Consider the following 22,227-nt stretch of genomic DNA (forward strand, 5'->3'; position numbering starts at 1 on the left):
GTTTGTTAGGGGATTTTATTTCCAGAAGTCCCACTTCTTTAAGATTCTGATTTACTGGGATGTAATGCTGAAGTCAATCAATTATACTCTCCTATCACTTTCCCACAGTATGCACCTTAATGACAACAACAGAATAGTATGAAGTATTATCGATTACAACTGTTGACAGTTTTTCATATTTAATATTACTGAGTCTGCAAACCACTTTGCAGACATATCAGGATTCATTTATTATCACAATATCCTATCTTTCTTTTCAAAACCAGGAGGTAGTTTAGGACAGTATAATATAGATGCCTGCATGCACAAACATAAGTCTGTTTCCCTAGCTGAATGCACTGCCATTGTTTCTAGTGCTATGTTATTTGGCCAGTACTGCTTGAAAATATGTCAAAATTGACTTCAGCTTAATCAAGCTACACCATGTCACTGAATTCATGTCGCAGATCTGCCTTGAAAATGTGCATCACCATGTCTCTGTCTCCATCAGCAGCTTCAGCCACACAAATGTCTACAGTGGAAGTCCAGTTTGCGACAAGTTGCAAATAATGATACGTAACTACCTTTCAAAACACCTGCTTCCTTCGGGGTAGTTGAATAATTATCTTAAACATGCTGGCATATAACATGTATAGCAAATGAATCTATGTTAATACTCTGCTAATCTATACAATATTTTTTTCTTCAGAGTTTCCAGCTTTGATGATTCTCAAGCACCCAATCCTGTCTCAAATATTTTCTCGCCAATTTTTATAACTGTGTGCCAGTTTATATTTAAAATTGTAGCAATCCTTTTGTTCACTTCAACAAAGAAGTGGGTCACCATTAACGTGTTTTGAAGTAGGCGAGTAACGAATGCACCATTTCTCTCAACTAATATCATATAGTAATTCCCACCCCAGAAAAATGATATTAAACTTTTCAACAGGTCATCTCATAAATTTTCTTTTGATACTGTTCAGCATCATACAACATACACTAAACAAATAAGCTCCAGAAAAAAAAAAAATATAATGTGCAATGACTAATCACATAGAACAACTGCCTGAATCTGCTCAAGCCAAAAATATTGTAGTAGGAAGAGCAGGGTGCAGGGAGGTGACTGAGGTGTAATGTTTGACTACAGTGTGTGGTCACTGTGGCTAGGAAATCCATGAGATTGCCTGAAAGCATGATGTGCTTCTCTGTGAGGCTCACTGTTTTAATTCCGAATGCAATAAAAGACAGTTTTAAGAAAATAACTATTTACTCGTATTAAGCCATGGCATGACAGCTTTAGTGCAATAGAGAACACATGCAAGATTGCCGGCAGATGCCTATATAAGAACCATTTGCCCACTAGGGTCTCCTTGCTATTGACTGCAAGCAATAGAGACACTGGACCAATGTGAGTGCCTACTGGTGGAGGCCCGGAGCAGCTGAATGGCTCATTGCTCAAATGAGTGAGTGTTTCGATACGTGTTGTGGTAGTGGTGGCAGAGGTGCAGTGATGTGCAGATTACTGCACTCACCCCATTACTTTATTTGTAGCTATTAATTCAAAAGTAATTTTGAGGTGCACACATTATGTACGACACTTACTAAACAAGTGCAGGTCAGATGATGATATTGCTCAAAGCACAATTTCACTTCACTTTATGTAATAATGTAGAACCTATTTGATACAAAAATATTTGACATGGCTGCATAAAGGAAAATCAAACTGTAGAAAAAGGACATGTTTTAGAAACATAAATTATACAAAAAAAGTGATTTAACAGTCATTATGTACTGATGTGTAGTGACATTAAAAATAATTTTCTGTTAAAGTGCTGATTCATAAATGCACAAGATGTCTTGTGGGTGAAATTAGAGAAAAAAGTGTTTTTTCTCAGAGCTTCCAACTATGATGATTTCCGAGCTTCCGCTCCTATCTCAAGCGTTTCTTGCCAATCTTTACAAATACCAGTTGATAAGGAGACTTTGTCACATTTGTGGCTATTTCTGGGATTTTAATTCAGCAGGTTTATAGTATTTAGCAAGTTTCATTCTTTCCAGGAGATATATATGAGCTCATCTTACATGGACACTAATAGGTGTGGCTTACTGAAAATTACAAATAAAGGGAAACACAAAAATATGTGCAATTTATGGCAGTGAACATATAAAAGTCATTAAACATGAAAATAGTAGACAGATTAACTACCTTCATTTTGGACGTATTTTTTCATAAGTAAACTGCTGCACTTTCTCAGAGTTTGAACTATCCTTAATTGCCAGTATTTTCTTTTTTATATAGTGGAACTGCTCCAAAGCAAACTCATAAAGTTCATTTTCCATCTTCCATATTTTTGACTGTTTTATAATTGATACTGTTTCTTCAGACGGTTCTATTTTCTGTGCAGTTTTTCTTAAATGGGATTTCTTACCTAAAACAAAGCAATTATTAATGAAAAAATGTATAATGTATTTCGAGTGTAGCATAAGAAAGCACACCCAACATTTCACAATGAATAAGTGACCAGTAATAAGGTATGAAACAAGCAAGAACATCTGTTTCTTATATTTCACTCATATATCTGTCAATTACAGTTGCGATAGTGTGCACTGTTACTTCATAACACCTAAAACTGTTTGAAAATTTACAAATGTGTCTGCAACTCCTAATTCATAACAACTTATACAAATACCTGGGTGTAACAGTTTGTAGAAATATGAAACAGAATGATCTTGCAGAATCAGTCATAGCTACAGCAAGTGGCTGATTTTGGTTCATTGGTAGGACACTACAGAAATATGATCAATCTACAAAGGAGATTGCTTATAAAACACTTGTGCAACCCACTTACAGTACTGGTCAGGTCTGAGAGATCTGTACCACAAGCAGCTAACAGGGATTATTGAACTTTTAAAATGAAGTGCAACATGAATTGACATAATTATGTTTGTTTGACCCATTAGAGAGCATCATGGAGATGCTGATAGAACTGAACTGTCACATGCTTGAAGATAGGTGCAAACTATACTTTGAAAGCCTCTTTAGTAAGTTTTAAGAATCAACTTTAAGTGGTGAATCTAGAAATATAATAATATACTCCAATGTGTTGGGCCCATCGGGATCATCAAAACCGAATTAGACTAATTACTGCTTCAACAATTCTTCCCCCACTCTGTAAAGGAATGGGATGGGGAAAGCCCTAACGAAAATGATAAGGTTGCAAAAGCCACAATACCCTTGATCCAAAAACAACGCAATAATTTGGATGATCGGACGTACAACTACTTATTTAATTCAAAACTGACTGGTAGTTTTTAACAATTATTACTCTTGCATAGAATTAGCACACCAAACAACAAGACTCAATAAGAACATGCAGAATTACTTGACAGTTGGCTGAACAGAGGTATTACACCACCATAATTAAGAAGGATGAGGAAGCGGAGGAGGAGGAAGGGAAAAAAGAAAAAAGGAATTGCAACAATGGTCTGTTGAGACTGATGTTCGTAAGGGCCAAGCTTTTTTTACTGTGTTAAATTCTAAATGTCAATTGTTTTTAGTATTATTACTATGTACAATGATTTGTATCATTATTAATAAATATTTGTTAAATAAACTGAACTTCTGGTACAATGGAAAGTGCCCCATTTCACTGCGGTTTGCAGCGTTATGGATGTAGATGTAGACGCCAATGTGTAGTGCTTCACAGTTTTTCATCATCAATTTAATTACTGTTTCCTTACCTTTTTCAGTCTATTTGCAGTTGCTCTTAAACCTACACAGACCTGGACAAATAATCTGCTATCCAAGTCTCATGGAGACAATCTTGGGAGTCTTAGAATACAGAGGCTCGCTATCTATGTAATCAGAAAGACTGGGGTCAGACAATGATATCAGACAGCTCCGAACAACAATGTAAGTTTAGAAACTAAGGAAAAATCTATACTCCTTTCTGCATGAGTGTCCATTACTCACTTCTTTAAATTTAAGTTGAATGGTGAGCCGTCTTTCTAACCCCATTAAAAATTAACTTTAAGATACCAAGTAATATGTATAATTAAATATATTAAAAATAAGTGAATTCTACAAAGAAAGGAATGGAAGATTAGGATTTAGTGTCACATTGTTGAGGTCATTAGAGGATGCATGATAAGTTATGATTAGAAAAGGATGGAGAACGAAACCAGTTGTGTCCTTTTGTAAGTACCATTGCAAACCATGTTAATAAACATTACTGGTGAAGAATTTGTACATTGCTTCTGTTGAATACACTGCGTCACCTCAGTTGTTATGAATTCTATGGGCACAAACTACTGATTACAAGAGAGCTCTAAGATATGAATCCATATCACATATAAGGTATAGATGTATTCAGGGCCTGAAAAAGTTCTAGGGGAGTGAGTAGGTGTGGGATTATAAAGAGATGAAAGCAGAACATGTACACCTATATCACACATTGCACACGAGCTGGCCACAGTTCTTAAACAGCTGAAGATGCTTATGGCCACTGTCAGCCGTCTGCAGGCTGCTGCCCCATGGTGTGGCAGCAGCAGAGAATATGGCACATCACATGGAATACGTCAGGTGTCGCTTGCTATTCCTGTGGGCTCTGCAGTCAGTGCACCTTCCAGCGTACCGGCGCAAGGGATCTGTGCTCACTGCAGACTGAGTGGCGGTTTGCTACGCGCTCATGTCTCTTGAGTCGGAGAGTCAATGTGGAGGCTAGCTGTCTCACCTCGCCCCCTATTTCTAGGAGTGGACAGGTGGCTGCTCCTTCAGTTGGGTCTGAGTGAGCACACAAGTACAAGAGGGGGAGGGGGGGGGGAAGGGTTTATAAGTTATCAGAAGCTCCAATGTAAGGTACATTATGAAGCCCCTTAGGGAAATAGCACTGATGGTCAGAAAGCATTCCAATGTGCACTTGATATGTCTGCCAGAGGAGGTGGGCCCTCATCCAAGACATAGAGCATGCTGTGTGCAGTAGACAACAAGCTGTTGCTCATGTTGACATCAATGACACTTGTAGCTTGGCTTCTGAGGCCATCCTCAGTTCCTACATCTGGCTGGCGAGCATGGGGAAGATAGTTGGCCTCACTCATGGACTGCAAGTAGAGTTCACAATTTGCAGCATCATACCCGGAGTCGAGCAGGGTCCTTTGGTTTGGAGCTGAATGGAGAATGAAGCAGAGGTTCCCATGATTCTGTGACAGTGATGGCTGCAGATTTATGGACTTGTGTTATGGGGTGTGGAGTTGCAGGACTCTCCTTGATAGGTCAGGGACGTACAGGGCTATTACAAATGATTGAAGCGATTTCATAAATTCACTGTAGCTCCATTCATTGACATATGGTCACGACACACTACAGATACGTAGAAAAACTCATAAAGTTTTGTTCGTCTGAAGCCGCACTTGAGGTTTCTGCCGCCAGAGCGCTCGAGAGCGCAGTGAGACAAAATGGCGACAGGAGCCGAGAAAGCGTATGTCGTGCTTGAAATGCACTCACATCAGTCAGTCATAACAGTGCAACGACACTTCAGGACAAAGTTCAACAAAGATCCACCAACTGCTAACTCCATTCGGCGATGGTATGCGCAGTTTAAAGCTTCTGGATGCCTCTGTAAGGGGAAATCAATGGGTCGGCCTGCAGTGAGCGCCGAGTGTGGGAGGAACTTGATTATCGGCTTGATGTCTGCCGAATCACTAAAGGGGCACATATCGAACATTTGTGAATGCCTAAAAAAAACTTTTTGAGTTTTTGTATGTGTGTGCCAAGCATTGTGAAAATATCTCAAATAATAAAGTTATTGTAGAGCTGTGAAATCGCTTCAATCATTTGTAATAACCCTGTACTATACAAATGCAGCAGCTGCTTGGGTTGCAGAGTACTTGTGGACAGCACGTGGTTTTTTTTTAAGCTAGGTGGTAGAGTGAGGTCTTGTGATGAATGCTTGCCAGTCGATACGCAGAGAACGAAATCAGTTTCTGTACAAAGTACACACACTTCGACTGTCACAATTTTAACAGTAAACTGTTGAGGTATTCATAACAAAGTTCCTGTACTTACTGCCCTCCAGGAGAGCTGTCGCACTCAAATTACCCTCAGAACTGAAAGCTGGCTGAAATTTGAAGTAGGAATCTCAGAAATATTTAGCAAGGCATGGAACATTTATCAAAGAGACAGATTTAGATGCCACAAGAGAAAGTGTGTTCAGTGTTGTTGACAAAAATTTTGTGTCTATCGAAGTCAAAATTGAGTCTGCCTGTGAAGTTATCTGGACACTGGTTGCAGGCCTAAGTGAACTCAAGTTAATTATTGAATTTTTTTACTGGGCAACTGGTTCTGTCATAACAGTTTTAGAGTAATCCACAGGAAGTCTATGCTCAGTAGCATGAAAATACCCACACCATGCAATATTAAATGAACAGACCACCATTTGACTGTATTATTGTTTATTTAATTAAGACCCAGGTTCAAGCCTTTTATGCCATTTTCAATTAATTGAGTTTATGTCATTAACATATATTGCAGGCCATCAAAATGATGAAATCTAGGCCGTAATTAAATAAACAACAATACAGTCAAACAGTGGTGTGTTCATTTAAAAATTATTTTATGACTGTTGCTCAGTAACATCAAAAATTGTTTCATGCAGTATTAGTTGGAGGTGGTTTTAATCTACTGAGTACAGACTGGGACATCTAAGGATTCACTAGAGATGGTAAGGCCAGGTAGACTTGTGAAGTAATTTTTAACACATTTTCCAAAAACTGCCTTGAACAACTAGTTAGACAACCCACATCTAATGGATATATTTTAGACCCTTCAGTTACAAACAGATCTGATCTTATCAACAGTGCCAGTATAGAGACAGACATACTGATCATGATGCCATCATGGTGATGACAGTTATTAAAGATAATAAATCCATCTATAAGGCTAGGACAGTATTTATCCTAGATAAGCAGCCGTTAGCATCCCATTAAGATGCTGAATGAGCATCATTTAGTTCCAATATAATGGACCTAGAGGAATCATGGGCAAAGCTAAAACTGAATGTAAACTGTGCTCAGGAGAAATATGTGCAAAGTAAGTGGACTGAGGATGGAAAGGATTCTCCGCAGTTTAATAATCAAATTTGGAAAACGCTGAGGAAACAGAGATTGTTGCACTCTTGGTTCACACAAGAACGTGCAAATGTTGCCAGAAAAAAAGTAGGAGAAATTCTTGCGTATGTAATACAATCAATGTGTGAAGCATAAAACTTCCACAGTCATACCTTAGCAAAATATCTTGCCAACAACCACAGAAAATTCAGGTCATATTTAAAATCACCAAGTGAGTTGAAGGCATCTATCCAGTCACTTGTCGATCAGTCTGGGGTGGCAACAGAAGATAGCAGAAGAAAAGCTGAAATTTTAAATTTCACGTTTAAGAAATCATTCACGCAAGTACAAATGTACCAATATTTGGCTGTCACACAGATTCCTGCAAGGAGGACATAGAAATAGGTATCTGTGACATACAGAAGCAACTGAAAGAATTGAAAACAAAAAAACAAAAAAGTTGCCAGGTCCAGATGGAATCCCAAGTGACTGGAAAAAAGCGCAGATGATTACTGTGTATAAGAAAGGTAAAAGAACAGATCTGCACAATTAAGGACCAATATCTTTGACATCAGTTTGCTGCAAAATTCTTGAACACATTCTGAGTTTCATTATAACAAATTTGATTGATACAGAAGAGATTCTGTCTACAAATCAGCACAGATTAAGAAAGCATTGCTTGTGCAAAGTTCAGCTTGTCCTTTTATCATGTGATATCCTGCAAATCATGGATTGACGGCAGCAGGTAGATTCCATAATATTAGATTTCCAGAAGGCGTTTGACATGGTAGCCCACTGTAGACTGTTGACAAAGGTCTGAGCATCTGGTTTGGTTTCCCAGATATGCGACTTTGTAAGTAATAGAACCCAGTATGTTGTTCTCGACGGCGAATGTTGATCAGAGACAAGGATATTGTCAACAGTGCCCCAGAGAATTGTGATAAGCTTCTCTAATTTTCTATATACATAAATGCGTAAATGATCTGACAGACAGGGTGAACAGCAATTTACAGCTCTTTGCTAATGATGACATGATGTATAGGAAGGTGTCACTGTTGTGTGACTGCAGGAGTATACAAAATGACTTAGGCAGTATCTCTAGTTGGTGTGATGAACTACAGCTTGCTCTAAATGTAGAAAAATGTAAGTTAATGTGGATGAGTAGGAAAAACAATCCTGTAATATTTGAATACAGCATTAGCAGGGCACTGCTCGTCACAGTCACATTCATTAAATATCCAGGTGTAATGCTGCAAAGCGGTATTAAATGGAACGAGAATGCCACGTTGGTAGTAGGGAAGGTGAATGCTTTCAATGGAGGAATTTTCAAAACGTGTACCTTATCTATATAGAATATGGCATACAGAATGCAAGTGAGACCCATTCTTGAGTACTGTTTGAGTGTTTGGGATCCTCAACTGCTCAGATTCAAGGAAGACATTGAAGCAATTCAGAGGCAGGTTGCTAGATTTGTTACCAATATATTCGATGAGTATGTCAATATTACAGAGATGCTTCGTGTACTCAAATGGGAATCTCTGGAGGGATGATGACACACTTTCATGAAGCACTGTTGTGGAAATGTAGAGAACCAGCATTTGAGGCAGAATGCAGAACTATTCCACTGCCATCACCATACATTTCACATTGAGGACCACAAAAATAAAATCTGAGAAATTACAGTTTGTACCAAGGCACTTAGAAAGTAATTTTTCCCTCACTCTGTGAGTGGAACAGAAAAGGAAATGATTAGTAGTGACATGACATACCCTCCACTACGCACTGTATGGTAGCTTGTGGAGTATATATGTACGTGTAGATGCAGAATGCAATGGTTACATTCAACGTTATTACCCTTAGTAAGTTCTACAACTATGCTAGCGCCTTTGCTACTTTCATGGGGATTTTGGAACTCAATTTCTGGAATACATCTATATACACACTCTGCAACCCACAGCACAGGGTACTTAGCATGTACCAAACAATAGGTTCTCTTCCCATTTCACTTGCCTATGGAGGGTTCAAAGGGTGTGTGCTTAATACCTCTGAACAAATTATAATCAGTCTAATTAATCTTGTCTTCATGGTCCATATAGGACTGATACATATGGGACTCAAGTATATATGTATATCCATCATATAATACTGATTCTGGACATTTAGTAGGTACATTTTCGCAGAATAATTGATGTCTGTCAACAAGTGTCTCCTGTTTCAGGATATTTAGTACTTCCAGGAACACTCCCAGATTTCAAACACATCTGTGACCATTCATGCTGCCCTTATCTGTGTATGTTCAATATCCTCTGTTCATCCTATCTGGTATGGGTCCACATGTATGAGAAATTTTCTAGGATGAATCATACAGATGTTTTGAAAGCAGTCTCATTTGCAGACAGTTTGAATTTTCCTAGGATCCTTCAAATGAACTGAAATCTGGCACCTGCGTTGCCTGTGCCTGCCTGTATGTTTTATTTTATTTATTTACACATCAAATTCCATAGGACCAAATTGAGGAGAAATCTCCAAGGTCATGGAACATGTCAGTACATGAAATTACAACATAAAAGTAATAACAGATAAAAATAAAATGTTTATGAACCCAAAAAAGACAGGTCATAAGTTAAAGTAAATGTAGTCAACAATACAACAAGAATCAGCTTAATTTTCCAAGGAACTCCTTGACAGAACAGAAGGAGTGACTCATGAAGAAACTCTTCAATTTTGATTTGAAAGTCCTTGGATTACTGTTAAGATTTTTGAATTCTAGTGGTGGCTTATTGAAAATGGGTGCAGCAGTATAATACACACCTTTCTGCACAAGAGTTAAGGAAGTGCGATCCAAATGCAGGTTTCATTTCTGCTGAGTATCAACTGAGGGAAAGCTGCTTATTCTTGGGAATAAGCTAATATTGTTAACAAGAAATGACAGTACGGAATATATATATATATATATACCAAACAAAAGCGCTGGCAGGTCGATAGACACACAAACAAACACAAATATACACACAAAATTCAAGCTTTCGCAACAAACTGTTGCCTCATCAGGAAAGAGGGAAGGAGAGGGAAAGACGAAAGGATGTGGGTTTTAAGGGAGAGGGTAAGGAGTCATTCCAATCCCGGGAGCGGAAAGACTTACCTTAGGGGGAAAAAAGGACAGGTATACACTCGCACACACACACATATCCATCCACACATACAGACACAAGCAGACATATTTAAAGACAAAGAGTTTGGGCAGAGATGTCAGTCGAGGTGGAAGAGTAGAGGCAAAGAAGTTGTTGAAAGACAGGTGAGGTATGAGTGGCGGCAACTTGAAATTAGCGGAGATTGAGGCCTGGCGGATAACGAGAAGAGAGGATATACTGAAGGGCAAGTTCCCATCTCCGGAGTTCGGATAGGTTGGTGTTGGTGGGAAGTATCCAGATAACCCGGACGGTGTAACACTGTGCCAAGATGTGCTGGCTGTGCACCAAGGCATGTTTAGCCACTGGGTGATCCTCATTACCAACAAACACTGTCTGCCTGTGTCCATTCATGCGAATGGACAGTTTGTTGCTGGTCATTCCCACATAGAATGCGTCACAGTGTAGGCAGGTCAAGGTCTGCCAACCCAAAGTTTGGTACAGATTTATTGATGACATCTTCATGATCTGGACTCACAGTGAAGAAGAACTCCAGAATTTCCTCTCCAACCTCAACTCCTTTGGTTCCATCAAATTCACCTGGTCCTACTCCAAATCCCATGCCACTTTCCTTGACGTTGACCTCCACCTGTCCAATGGCCACCTTCACACATCCGTCCACATCAAACCCACCAACAAGCAACAGTACCTCCATTATGACAGCTGCCACCCATTCCACATCAAACGGTCCCTTCCCTACAGCCTAGGTCTTCGTGGCAAACGAATCTGCTCCAGTCCGGAATCCCTGAAACATTACACCAACAACCTAACAACAGCTTTCGCATCCCGCAACTACCCTCCCGGCCTGGTACAGAAGCAAATAACCAGAGCCACTTCCTCATCCCCTCAAACCCAGAATCCCCCACAGAAGAACCACAAAAGTGCCCCACTTGTGACGGGATACTTTCCGGGACTGGACCAGACTCTGAATGTGGCTCTCCAGCAGGGATACGACTTCCTCAAATCCTGCCCTGAAATGAGATCCATCCTTCATGAAATCCTCCCCACTCCGCCAAGAGTGTCTTTCCGCCGTCCACCTAACCTTCGTAACCTGTTAGTTCATCCCTATGAAATCCCCAAACCACCTTCCCTACCCTCTGGCTCCTATCCTTGTAACCGCCCCCGGTGCAAAACCTGTCCCATGCACCCTCCCACCACCACCTACTCCAGTCCTGTAACCCGGAAGGTGTACACGATCAAAGGCAGAGCCACGTGTGAAAGCACCCACGTGATTTACCAACTGACCTGCCTACACTGTGACGCATTCTATGTGGGAATGACCAGCAACAAACTGTCCATTCGCATGAATGGACACAGGCAGACAGTGTTTGTTGGTAATGAGGATCACCCAGTGGCTAAACATGCCTTGGTGCACAGCCAGCACATCTTGGCACAGTGTTACACCGTCCGGGTTATCTGGATACTTCCCACCAACACCAACCTATCCGAACTCCGGAGATGGGAACTTGCCCTTCAGTATATCCTCTCTTCTCGTTATCCGCCAGGCCTCAATCTCCGCTAATTTCAAGTTGCCGCCACTCATACCTCACCTGTCTTTCAACAACTTCTTTGCCTCTACTCTTCCACCTCGACTGACATCTCTGCCCAAACTCTTTGTCTTTAAATATGTCTGCTTGTGTCTGTATGTGTGGATGGATATGTGTGTGTGTGTGCGAGTGTATACCTGTCCTTTTTTCCCCCTAAGGTAAGTCTTTCCGCTCCCGGGATTGGAATGACTCCTTACCCTCTCCCTTAAAACCCACATCCTTTCGTCTTTCCCTCTCCTTCCCTCTTTCCTGATGAGGCAACAGTTTGTTGCGAAAGCTTGAATTTTGTGTGTATATTTGTGTTTGTTTGTGTGTCTATCGACCTGCCAGCGCTTTTGTTTGGTAAGTCTCATCATCTTTCTTTTTAGATATATTGTTTCCACGTGGAATGTTTCCCTCTGTTATATATATATATATATATATATGTGCGGATGGATGTGTGTGTGTGTGTGCGAGTGTATACCTGTCCTTTTTTTCCCCTAAGGTAAGTCTTTCCGCTCCCAGGATTGGAATGACTCCTTACCCTCTCCCTTAAAACCCACATCCTTTCGTCTTTCCCTCTCCTTCCCTCTTTCCTGATGAGGCAACAGTTTGTTGCGAAAGCTTGAATTTTGTGTGTATGTTTGTGTTTGTTTGTGTGTCTGTCGACCTGCCAGCACTTTCATTTGGTAAGTCACATCATCCGCTCCCGGGATGGGAATGACTCCTTACCCTCTCCCTTAAAACCCACATCCTTTCGTCTTTCCCTCTCCTTCCCTCTTTCCTGATGAGGCAACAGTTTGTTGCGAAAGCTTGAATTCTGTGTGTATGTTTGTGTTTGTTTGTGTCTGTCGACCTGCCAGCGCTTTCGTTTGGTAAGTCACATCATCTTTGTTTTTAGATATATTTTTCCCACGTGGAATGTTTCCCTGAGAGAGAGAGAGAGAGAGAGAGAGAGAGAGAGAGAGAGAGAGCGGCCAATGTCAAAATACCCAGACTCGAGAACAGAGGCTGACAAGAGGTTCGTGAACTTACACCACTTATTGCCCGAACCGCCCATTTCTGAGCCAAAAATATCCTTTCAGAATTGGAAGAGTTACCCCAAAATATAATACCATATGACATAAGCAAATGAAAATAAGCAATGTAGACTAATTTTCGTGTCGAATGATCACTCACTTCAGATACCGTTTGAATAGTAAAAACGGTAACATTAAGGCTTTGAACAAGATCCTGAACATGGGCTTTCCACGCAGCTTACTATCTATCTGAACACCTAGAAATTTGAACTGTTCAGTTTCACTAATCATATGCCCATTCTGTGAAATTAAACCATAAGGTTTTGTTGAATTGTGTGTTAGAAACTGTAATAACTGAGTCTTACTGTGATTTAGCATTAGTTTATTTTCTACAATGGATTTATGTCATGAACTGCACTATTTGAAACTGAGCCAACGTTGCAATCCATTTCCTGTTCATAAAAATTGTTACATCCATGTACTTGTCTGAGTTGTTCTGATTCCAACTGAGACTCACTGATATGTAGTAAAAGTGTAGCATGTTTCTATGGTTTGTGAAGTGCACTGCTTTACATTTAAGTACATTCAAAGTAAGTTGCCAATCTTTTCACAAGTTTGGAATTTTATCATGACATGCCAGGATGGTTGTGCAGTGTTTTCAGACAGTACTTTATTATAGGTAACTTCATAATCTGCAAACATTGTAGGTTACTACACATAATGTCTGTCAGGTTGTGCAGCAAAGTTCTCAATACACTTGCCTGGGATAGGCACGATTCCTCCTGTCAATGACTCTACATTCACATTAGCATGCTGTGTTCTCCCCTCCAAGACATCCTTAATCCAGTCAAAAGTTTTTTGGTTTGCCATATTATAGTTATTTTATTAACAAATTTTAGTGTTGTACTGACTCAAATGCTTTCCTGAAGTCTAGAAATACTACATCCATCTGCTCACTTTGATCCTTGGCTTTCATGAGCACTATTTATGGCATAAGGAGATCATTATGTTCGAACTCAGAACCTGCAACAGGTAGACATAAATGAAATTGGACTGTAGTTTTGGGGATCACGCCTGCAGCAGAAAGTCACTGGCTTCAGTGTTCATGCTTCGCTTTCCTATCCTGTATGTCTGCTGCCTTCCTCCAAGCCATCAGCTATTCTTCACCAACCGCTCCTCCTGCTTCCTGACTCTTCCTCCCTCTAACCGTGCCACTTGATAAAACATCTCACGGCAGTCATCTGTACGAAGCAGCTTTTATCTGGTCATTTTCTGGTAAATTGGAACGAATGTAATGTAACTGAAAGACACCAATTATCCTATGAAAGCCTATTTAAAAAGTTTCAAGAGCCAGCATTAAGTGAGGAATCAAGGAACATACTGCAACCTCTATGTACCACTCTCACAAACGACCGCGACGACAAGTTTAGATAAATTACAGCATATGCAGTGTACATTGCAAAATTAGTCTCTCTTGATATTCACAGCCCGTTCTCAAGTATTCTTATGAAAGACTGCACAGATACTGAATCCCACATATTGTGTTTAAATGACATGAATTCAGAAAAACAGCTGAGCATAACCAATACATACTTACATCCTTGTTCCATAGATCATGAATACAACATTTCATAATGATGTGGAACATGTCATTTTTAACATAAGTTTTCTTTACACAAAATAATTAATTTTTTCTTTTTCTTTTCCTTTTTTTTTGTTATTCTTGTTTTTGCAATTACTACTTCATATCTAAGAATTCATCTATTGAGTAGAAGGAGCTGTCAATCAGAAAATTCTTTTAACTAGCTTTTAAATGTTGGTTGGCTATCTGTCAGACTTTTCATACTATTTAGCAAATGACCAAAGATTTTTGTGGCAGCATAGTTCACCCCTTTCTGTGCAAAAGTGAGATTTAATCTAGAATAGTGAAGATCATCCTTTCTTCTAGTGTTGTAGCTATGCACTTCACTGTTATTTTTGAATTGGGATGGGTTATTAATGACAAATATCATAAGTGAATATATGTATTGTGAAGGTACTGTGAATATCCTGAGTTCCTTAAATAAATGTCTGCATAGTAATCTTGGGTGAGCTCCAGCAATTATTCTCATTACACGCTTCTGTGCAATGAATACTTTCTCTTTTACTGACGAATTGCCCCAATAAAAGATACCATATGAAAGCAGTGAATGAAATTGGGCATAGTAGGCTAATTTACTGATATGTTTATCACCAAAATTTGCAATAACCCTAATAACGTAAGTAGTTGAACCTAACCGTTTCAGCTGATCATCAATGTGTTTCTTCCAATTCAATTTCTCATCAATGCACATATCCAGAAATTTAAAAGTATTCTGCCTTAGCAACAGACTTCTATTCATAGTCTATATTTATCAATGGTGTTATGCCATTTACTGTACAGAATTGTATAAACTGTGTTTTCTCAAAATTTAGTGAGAGTCCATTTGCAGAGAACCACTTAATAATTTTCTGAAAAACATTATTTACAATTTCTTCACATGATTCTGGCTTGTTGAGTGTGATTACTATACTTGTATAATCAGCAAAAAGAACTAGCTTTGCACCTTCATGAATATATTGTGGCAAGTCATTAATATATATTAAGAACAACAAGGGACCCAAGACTGAAGCCTGTGGGACACCATTCTTGATACCTCCCCAGTTAGAGGACTCTGCTGATTTTTGCAGACTATCTGTACTGTTAATTTCAACCTTCTGCATTCTTCCAGTTAAGTATGAATTAAATCAGTTGTGCACTGTCCCACTCATACCACAATACTTAAGCTTATCTACAAGAATTTCATGATCACACAATCAAAAGCCTTTGAGTGATCACAAAATATCCCAATGGGTGATGTTTGGTTATTCAATGCATTTAATATTTGATCAGTGAAAGTATATGTAGCATTTTCTGTTGGAAAGTAGAATGCCATTTATATCCAAACTATTTCTGACTTCAAGTAAGCTATTACAAGCAAGCAGATGGTCTAGCAATGGGTTCATCCTTAACCCGCTTGTTAGTAGAAATGTTAATGACAAATGAGAGACTGATTAGAGAGTATACTGGTGAAGATATGTGATGATATTTTTTGTATGTGGAAAAATTCCATTAGTCAAATCCAGAAGTTCTTGCAAAGTATGATTGAGTGGCACATAAACAAAAAGGTCAATATGGAGTTAAATGGTTTCACCCTTAATTTTCTAAACACCAACTTAAAGATACAAAATAGTAACAATAAATATCAGCTGGGCCCCAGCATGTAGAGACAGTGGCCATATCTGTGTCAGTTGCGTTCATCCTAACTTCCTCTCTACACTGAACAGCTTACAAACATGCAACATTCCGTGACACGATCCACCATCTCCTTGCTATCTCTATGTCCCAAGAAGATTATGACCAGGAACTTAATACAATAAAACCAATTGCTTATTTAATTCCAACATTATTGATAATATTCTCAATAAAAAACTGAAGAAGCAAGGCAGGTTCCCTCTGTACCTTGTGAACAACATAGGTAGACCAAAAAGGAAATGATGCAATTTATCTTTTGGAGTTAAAATTGCTAATAGGATAGGCTAAATTTTAAAAGCAAAGGGTTCTTTGTATTTTTCATTTCCCACAAACATTAAGCAGATGTTTCTTCAATTCACAGGATAAACAACCTGTCATCACGAAGAGCAGGGATTATAAGTTCACCAACCAAGAGTGTCAGTCCTGCTATATAGGAGACTGGGCAGTCAAGTTCAGAGGACACCAAATAAGCTGGAGACTTAACACACCTTATTCATCGTTTGCTAAACATTGCTTAACCGAGACCCACAAATAAGTAAAGATGTAGAAGTCTTGCATATAGAGGCAAAGGGTGGCAAGCTCATTCAATTAGAAATATTTGAAATTAAAGAACAGATTTGCATATCCCTACATTTAGAACTGAATCAGCAGACTCAATTCAATGATTCACACCTTTTATATAAAGTTATAGCTTCTACATAGAAGTGTAACTAATAATATTTTTGGGAACATTGTGCCTTCATTCATAAATAGGTAATCACACAAATACCCATTCTTGTGCACATATCTCTGCTCCAGTGTATGTTCATTTACAATCAGAGTAAATGCTACCCTAATGAATGTTGTAATGTGGTACAACACAAATGGAACTGTATCGAAATAGTCAACAGAGCTAACTTTTATGATTTAAATCAAGAACTGATAGATTAAGAAGTTGATAGGTGTTTATCTGTGCTCGGCTTCCAATAATCACTTGAGTACTGGAAAATGGGCTAACAACCCAAAACCTAGGTCATACAAAAATAATTAACTTTCACAAGAAAAAAGTATTTTGTTTAGAGTTGAAACAAATGAGCCCTTGGTCACAATTTTTTGTCTTATTAACCAGGTTTCAACACTTCTAAGAGTGCCTTCATCAGAATTTAAATGTTTAAAGTGGGCTGTAACATAATTACAAATTTATGGGAAAAGAAAATTTTTATGTAAAAATGTAAGTACTGACTAACAATACAAGACAGAGACAGTACTTACATGCCACATATAAAATAAATAACAGGTCAAAAGGGCTTTAAAGACAAATTTTTTAAAAACAGAATGCATGAAGGTGAGCCACTATGGGCTGCTCATATCTGTAAAGCCACAGGTAGTAATGAACTGAGGTGCCCGTGTTAACAAGTGCGAGAAGGTGAACATGACACCAAGAGTGCCATCCGGTAGTCGTAAATATAAGTAGGCCACTTAACATTTAAATTATAGACAGCTGAATGTTAAAATGAACAGTATTTAGTACTTGAACTCACAGGCAAAGTTTTATATGTTTAGCTGTTCTAATATACAATGTTTCACCAAGAACCCACAGTTGAATCAATTAAAAACTGCACAGAAGAGTCATTTAAGTAATCATTCTACCCATCCTCCATAAGCAAATGATATGGAAAGAAGACCTAATAAGTGGTACCATGGGAAGTAACTTTTCCTCTGCCATGAACTTCACAGTTGACGACGATATATGTAGATGTACATGCTAGCCTTCTTGTAGATGGATATGATCTCTGCTTTCTTCCAAGTACTGGGCACAGTTTGTTGTTTCAAGGGATTTACGGTAAATTTGGTAAAAATGGGAGCAAACTCAGCTGCAGATTTTATACATAATCTGATAGGGATTCCATTGGCCTTGTAGCCTTGTTTAATTTTAGCTGTTCCTCAATGCTACTGACACTAACAGCGGGTCCCTCTCATTATGAACTATTCTGGAATGTCCTCAAAATGTTTTCTATTTAAAAATGGAATGATCTCCAGGGGGAAAACAATGGTACTGGCTGCATGACCATGGAAGTGTAGCAAACAATGACTAAGAAAACAATGTGTAGTGACTGACCATCAGAATATGAAACTTTACAACTAATGTTTTTTCTTTTCGCACAGTTAAAAGATCCAAATTAACAATTTCAACTTCATATGTCCAATAACATCTGTTAACACATGACATACTATACAGGGTGCAAACAGTAGCTGTTTATAATTAACCACAGAGGTGTGGAGCAAGTAAAGACGATCATTTTGATATAGCACACATGTGGTGTGTCGAGTGAGGAAACAAAAACTGCCTAAGCTACAACACATGCAGTGTGCGACATTTGCAATATTCTCTTGCTCTCTTCACGTAGACTGTTTGTCCTAGAGAAAATACAAATAAGACCTTTTTAGCAGGAAATTTTATGTATATTAATTCTACACTCACTTTTACCCACCCCAGTCAATATTTTTATCACTTTATTCATGGCACTCCCTTCTATCACTGCACAAAAATTTGTGATTACATGAATTATTTCCCACATTCGGCCTTTTTTGGTCTCTGCTGTCTATGCTATCATATCACTGGCTTAGTTGACTATTTCAGTAATATTATTAATTTAAACTTTTCCTGGAGAGTAATAAAAGTAAAATTACCTTTGTAAATGTTATGCAAATACTAATTATGTTTACAATTTGATCAAAACCTTAACCTTTAAAAGCACAATAGTTTTGTAGTACAAACAAAATGATTTAACTTTTAACAAATTTGTTTGCATGGGCATCCTCTGCAGCAAGCTCAGAAACATTTGCTTTGTAAATTGAAACCACCTTTTCTTCCTGCACTATGTTTCATTTCTCCCACATGTGTTTCGCCTTTTTCCCTTTAAGGCATCCTCAGTGGGATCTAGAATGATACAAATTTGTAGATTACAAAACAGTTGATGTCACATTTTTATGTAAATAAGTGATTATTTACAGTTCTTCACATTTTTGGTTGGCATCTGGTCACATGCTGGAGTCGTAGTGTGCACTCCAGCATGCATCCAGATGAGAGGAAACGCAGATGCTAGTAAAAAATGCAAAGGACTCTCAGTAACCACTTACTCACATAAAAAATGAGATGTGAACTGTTTTATAATCAACAAATAACACATATCAAAACAAAACTGTATCATTCTAGATCCCACTGAAGATGCCTTAAAGCAAAAAGGTGGAAGTCATTTGGAAGAAATCGAACACAGCACAGCAAGAAAAGGAGGTTCTTATTTACAAAACAAATATTTAATTTTTAATTTTATGCTTTCACAATTCATGAAACTGGGAGGTAAAATTCAAACAAACATCAGTTTTGCAATTCGTAAGTGTAAGACTAATATGTGTGCATAATAATAGCCCAGTCAGAAAATATCAAAAAAGGTCATAATCAGAGATAGTTCCTGCAGTCTTAAATTTTTGTGCAGTGGTAGGAAGGGGTGTCATGAAAAATGTACTAAAAATTCTGACCAGGTGGAAGTTGAATGTGAGGGTGGAGGTGCATTTGAAGGGACTTTTATAAGTAAAACTGCAGCCTCTACTGAAAACACATCCCAGTACAAAACTGAACTACATTAAGTTTCCTAAAAATGATAATAGTCGTGTGTTTCTCTAAGACAAACAATCTGTGTGAAAATAGCGAGAGAATATTAAAAACCTCAGGTGATGCATATGCGCTGTAGCTTAGGATGTTTTCATGCATCAGTTTGAGGTGGTTTTCCAGCTTAATAGCCCACTATAAAATTGTTCATTCTGAATTCCTCTACACCACTGTGGTACATTGTAACAATTATTGTTTACACCCTGTATATGTATCTGCTTACAGTTACTATCTTTTTCCATTTCCTCATACATTTATCCATTACAATTATTCTGGATAAAGTTAACTGTAATTAATTTTACACCAAGCAAGAAAGATAAAACAGTTGAATTACATAATGTAAGTTTAAAAGACAAATAAAAATAGCTTACTGGTTTCAAAATGAGAACCTGCACCACGGAAAAAGTTCGGAAGTGCCGCCTCCAATATCTTCACAAAATCTGCCAGTTCTTCAGTGACTCCAACTAAGAAATAGTGATTGATAAGATTTCTTTTTGCTTCTTCAAGGGCCCACTCATTTCCTGGAATCCTACAAATACAATTTCCCTCAAAAAATACAATATTTGATAAGTTGAGGCTTAAGTAATTTGAAAAGGGATCCAGAAAGAGGGATTACTGGAATTGGTTGGAACATCAATAGTGCCCTATCTCAAAAAAATAAAATAAAATAAAAAAATTGGAGTTATTGACTATAATATAGAACAGAACTGTTAGTGATTGTTGAAAACTGACCAACACGGTGCTGCATGCCCACAGAAGAATGGAATCTGGAGCCACATATTATCAGGATCACAATCCGGCTGGTTTAACTGCACACATTCATCAAATGTCTGAAATGAAATTTAATGAATATTAAAACAATGATAACCTTTTTATCACAAGGTAACGCAATGCAGTTTTCACTTATGAGAATATTGCTCAGTGTAGTACAAAGAATATCACAGCTTTAGCTTTTCTGTTTTTAATTATTTTACAATTGACTCTTTACCCATATAAGAGTGAGATTCTTGAAGAATTCCTTCAGAAACAAACAGACAGACACCACATTTTAATAGAGTGTGTAATGGAATTACTATTAAAAGCTGTGCTGTTGCCTTGCATCTGTTTTGTGTATATTTAAATGAACTGAATGTAGAGAAACATTCCACTGACCACAATAGGCAGCGATATGACTTTGAGTCTCCGAGTGGCACACAAACCACTTTAGCTGTCTGTCTCCTAGATCACATCCTTGACTTTTCATGTAAATTGATACTCAGTGGAATGTTGCTTCCTTTCGCTGCCTCTGTAGCTGGAAAATAACGGCCTGTGTAATTTGATGTTGTTTCTATGGTGGATACAAACCTCAAATAACTTGAACAACACTTTGGAAGCTGGAACAGTTTAATGGAGCTGGAGTATATAAGGAACTTCATCAAATAATCATATATTGTCTGCCCCAGTATCCTCAAGATCTGATATTGTTTCACAAAGTAGATGGTGAAAGCATATGTTGAGGACACATTTAAAAATGATAAAAGAGCAGCCTCTCAATATAGGCACAGAAGTGTTGGAAGACATAGTTACTCATATAAATCAGGAGAAACCATGTACCTTAAGAAACACTTGCAGTATGGTCATTTCGCAGTACAGTAAGCCCAAAATCACTCTAGGTCTTCAATGTATCCTAAGTGTAAAACAGCTCCATCAGTGGACAGGGAGACTCACTGGATCCACTTTATTAACTGTTACCATGATTCTGCAGTACACAAATTCAAAATGGGTTCATTACTTGCAATCATTTATAAAATTTCATTATGCCAGCAGGAGAGTAGCAATGTGATACATTTGTGACTGTAACAGAAACCAAATGCTATATGCACCCAGAGGACTTGTTTCTGGTCGGCAAGTGGAGGTGGCCTGCTAGACTTAGAACAGAGCCTAGTGGTGTGTTTGATCCTGGAAGTATTATAGAGCACTGTCCACAATAGGCAGCAATTTGAGCTTGTGTCTCAGAGTGGCACCCAGATCTAATTCATCACAAATGTCCATTGCAGTGTATATTCCAACAAAGATTAGAAAAATGCCATGTCTCCTCTGAAATGAATCAAATACAAGTGTTTGCTGTCCACTCCTCTAGTCTTCTATTTTTCAGCTTTGCATGAACAATAACTTCTGCACTGAGTTCTTTCTTGTGGATTTTTACTCTAGTGAAACTACAAAAACAATCATACTTAAAATACAGTCACGAAGGTGTTAGTGACTTGTTCAGAATGGTTTGATAGAATTTATTCAAAAAGTTTTCTAAGACAATGAGAGGCAGGATAAACAAGTGTCTGTGAAACTTCACTTTGAAGCTGATTGATAACATCATAGTTCCACATAGTGTTTTTGTAGTAGTGGTAGTAGTTGCTGTTGTTTTTTGATTCATTCATAGATCACTTTAGACATGTCTGGCATTACAATGTAA

At 38.3% G+C, this 22,227-nt stretch overlaps 1 protein-coding gene across 2 annotated transcripts in view; it reads right to left on the reverse strand.

Moving 5' to 3' along the window:
• LOC126262394 (heparin sulfate O-sulfotransferase) overlaps nucleotides 1-22,227 on the reverse strand; it is a 95,882-nt gene that overhangs the window by 13,858 nt on the left and 59,797 nt on the right. The window contains exons 5-7 of one of the 2 annotated variants that reach the window (XM_049959004.1): nucleotides 20,511-20,608; nucleotides 20,150-20,307; nucleotides 2,186-2,408 (exon numbers count right to left, since the gene is read on the reverse strand). In XM_049959004.1, the coding sequence (XP_049814961.1) occupies nucleotides 2,188-2,408; nucleotides 20,150-20,307; nucleotides 20,511-20,608 (477 nt within the window). In that variant the 3' untranslated portion in view covers nucleotides 2,186-2,187. Of the gene's footprint in view, nucleotides 1-2,185; nucleotides 2,409-18,921; nucleotides 19,050-20,149; nucleotides 20,308-20,510; nucleotides 20,609-22,227 lie in introns of those variants that run through there. The other variant, XM_049959005.1, reaches the window with a different exon arrangement.

This window comes from Schistocerca nitens, chromosome 6 (assembly GCF_023898315.1).
Source record: "Schistocerca nitens isolate TAMUIC-IGC-003100 chromosome 6, iqSchNite1.1, whole genome shotgun sequence".
Lineage (NCBI taxonomy): Eukaryota > Metazoa > Arthropoda > Insecta > Orthoptera > Acrididae > Schistocerca > Schistocerca nitens.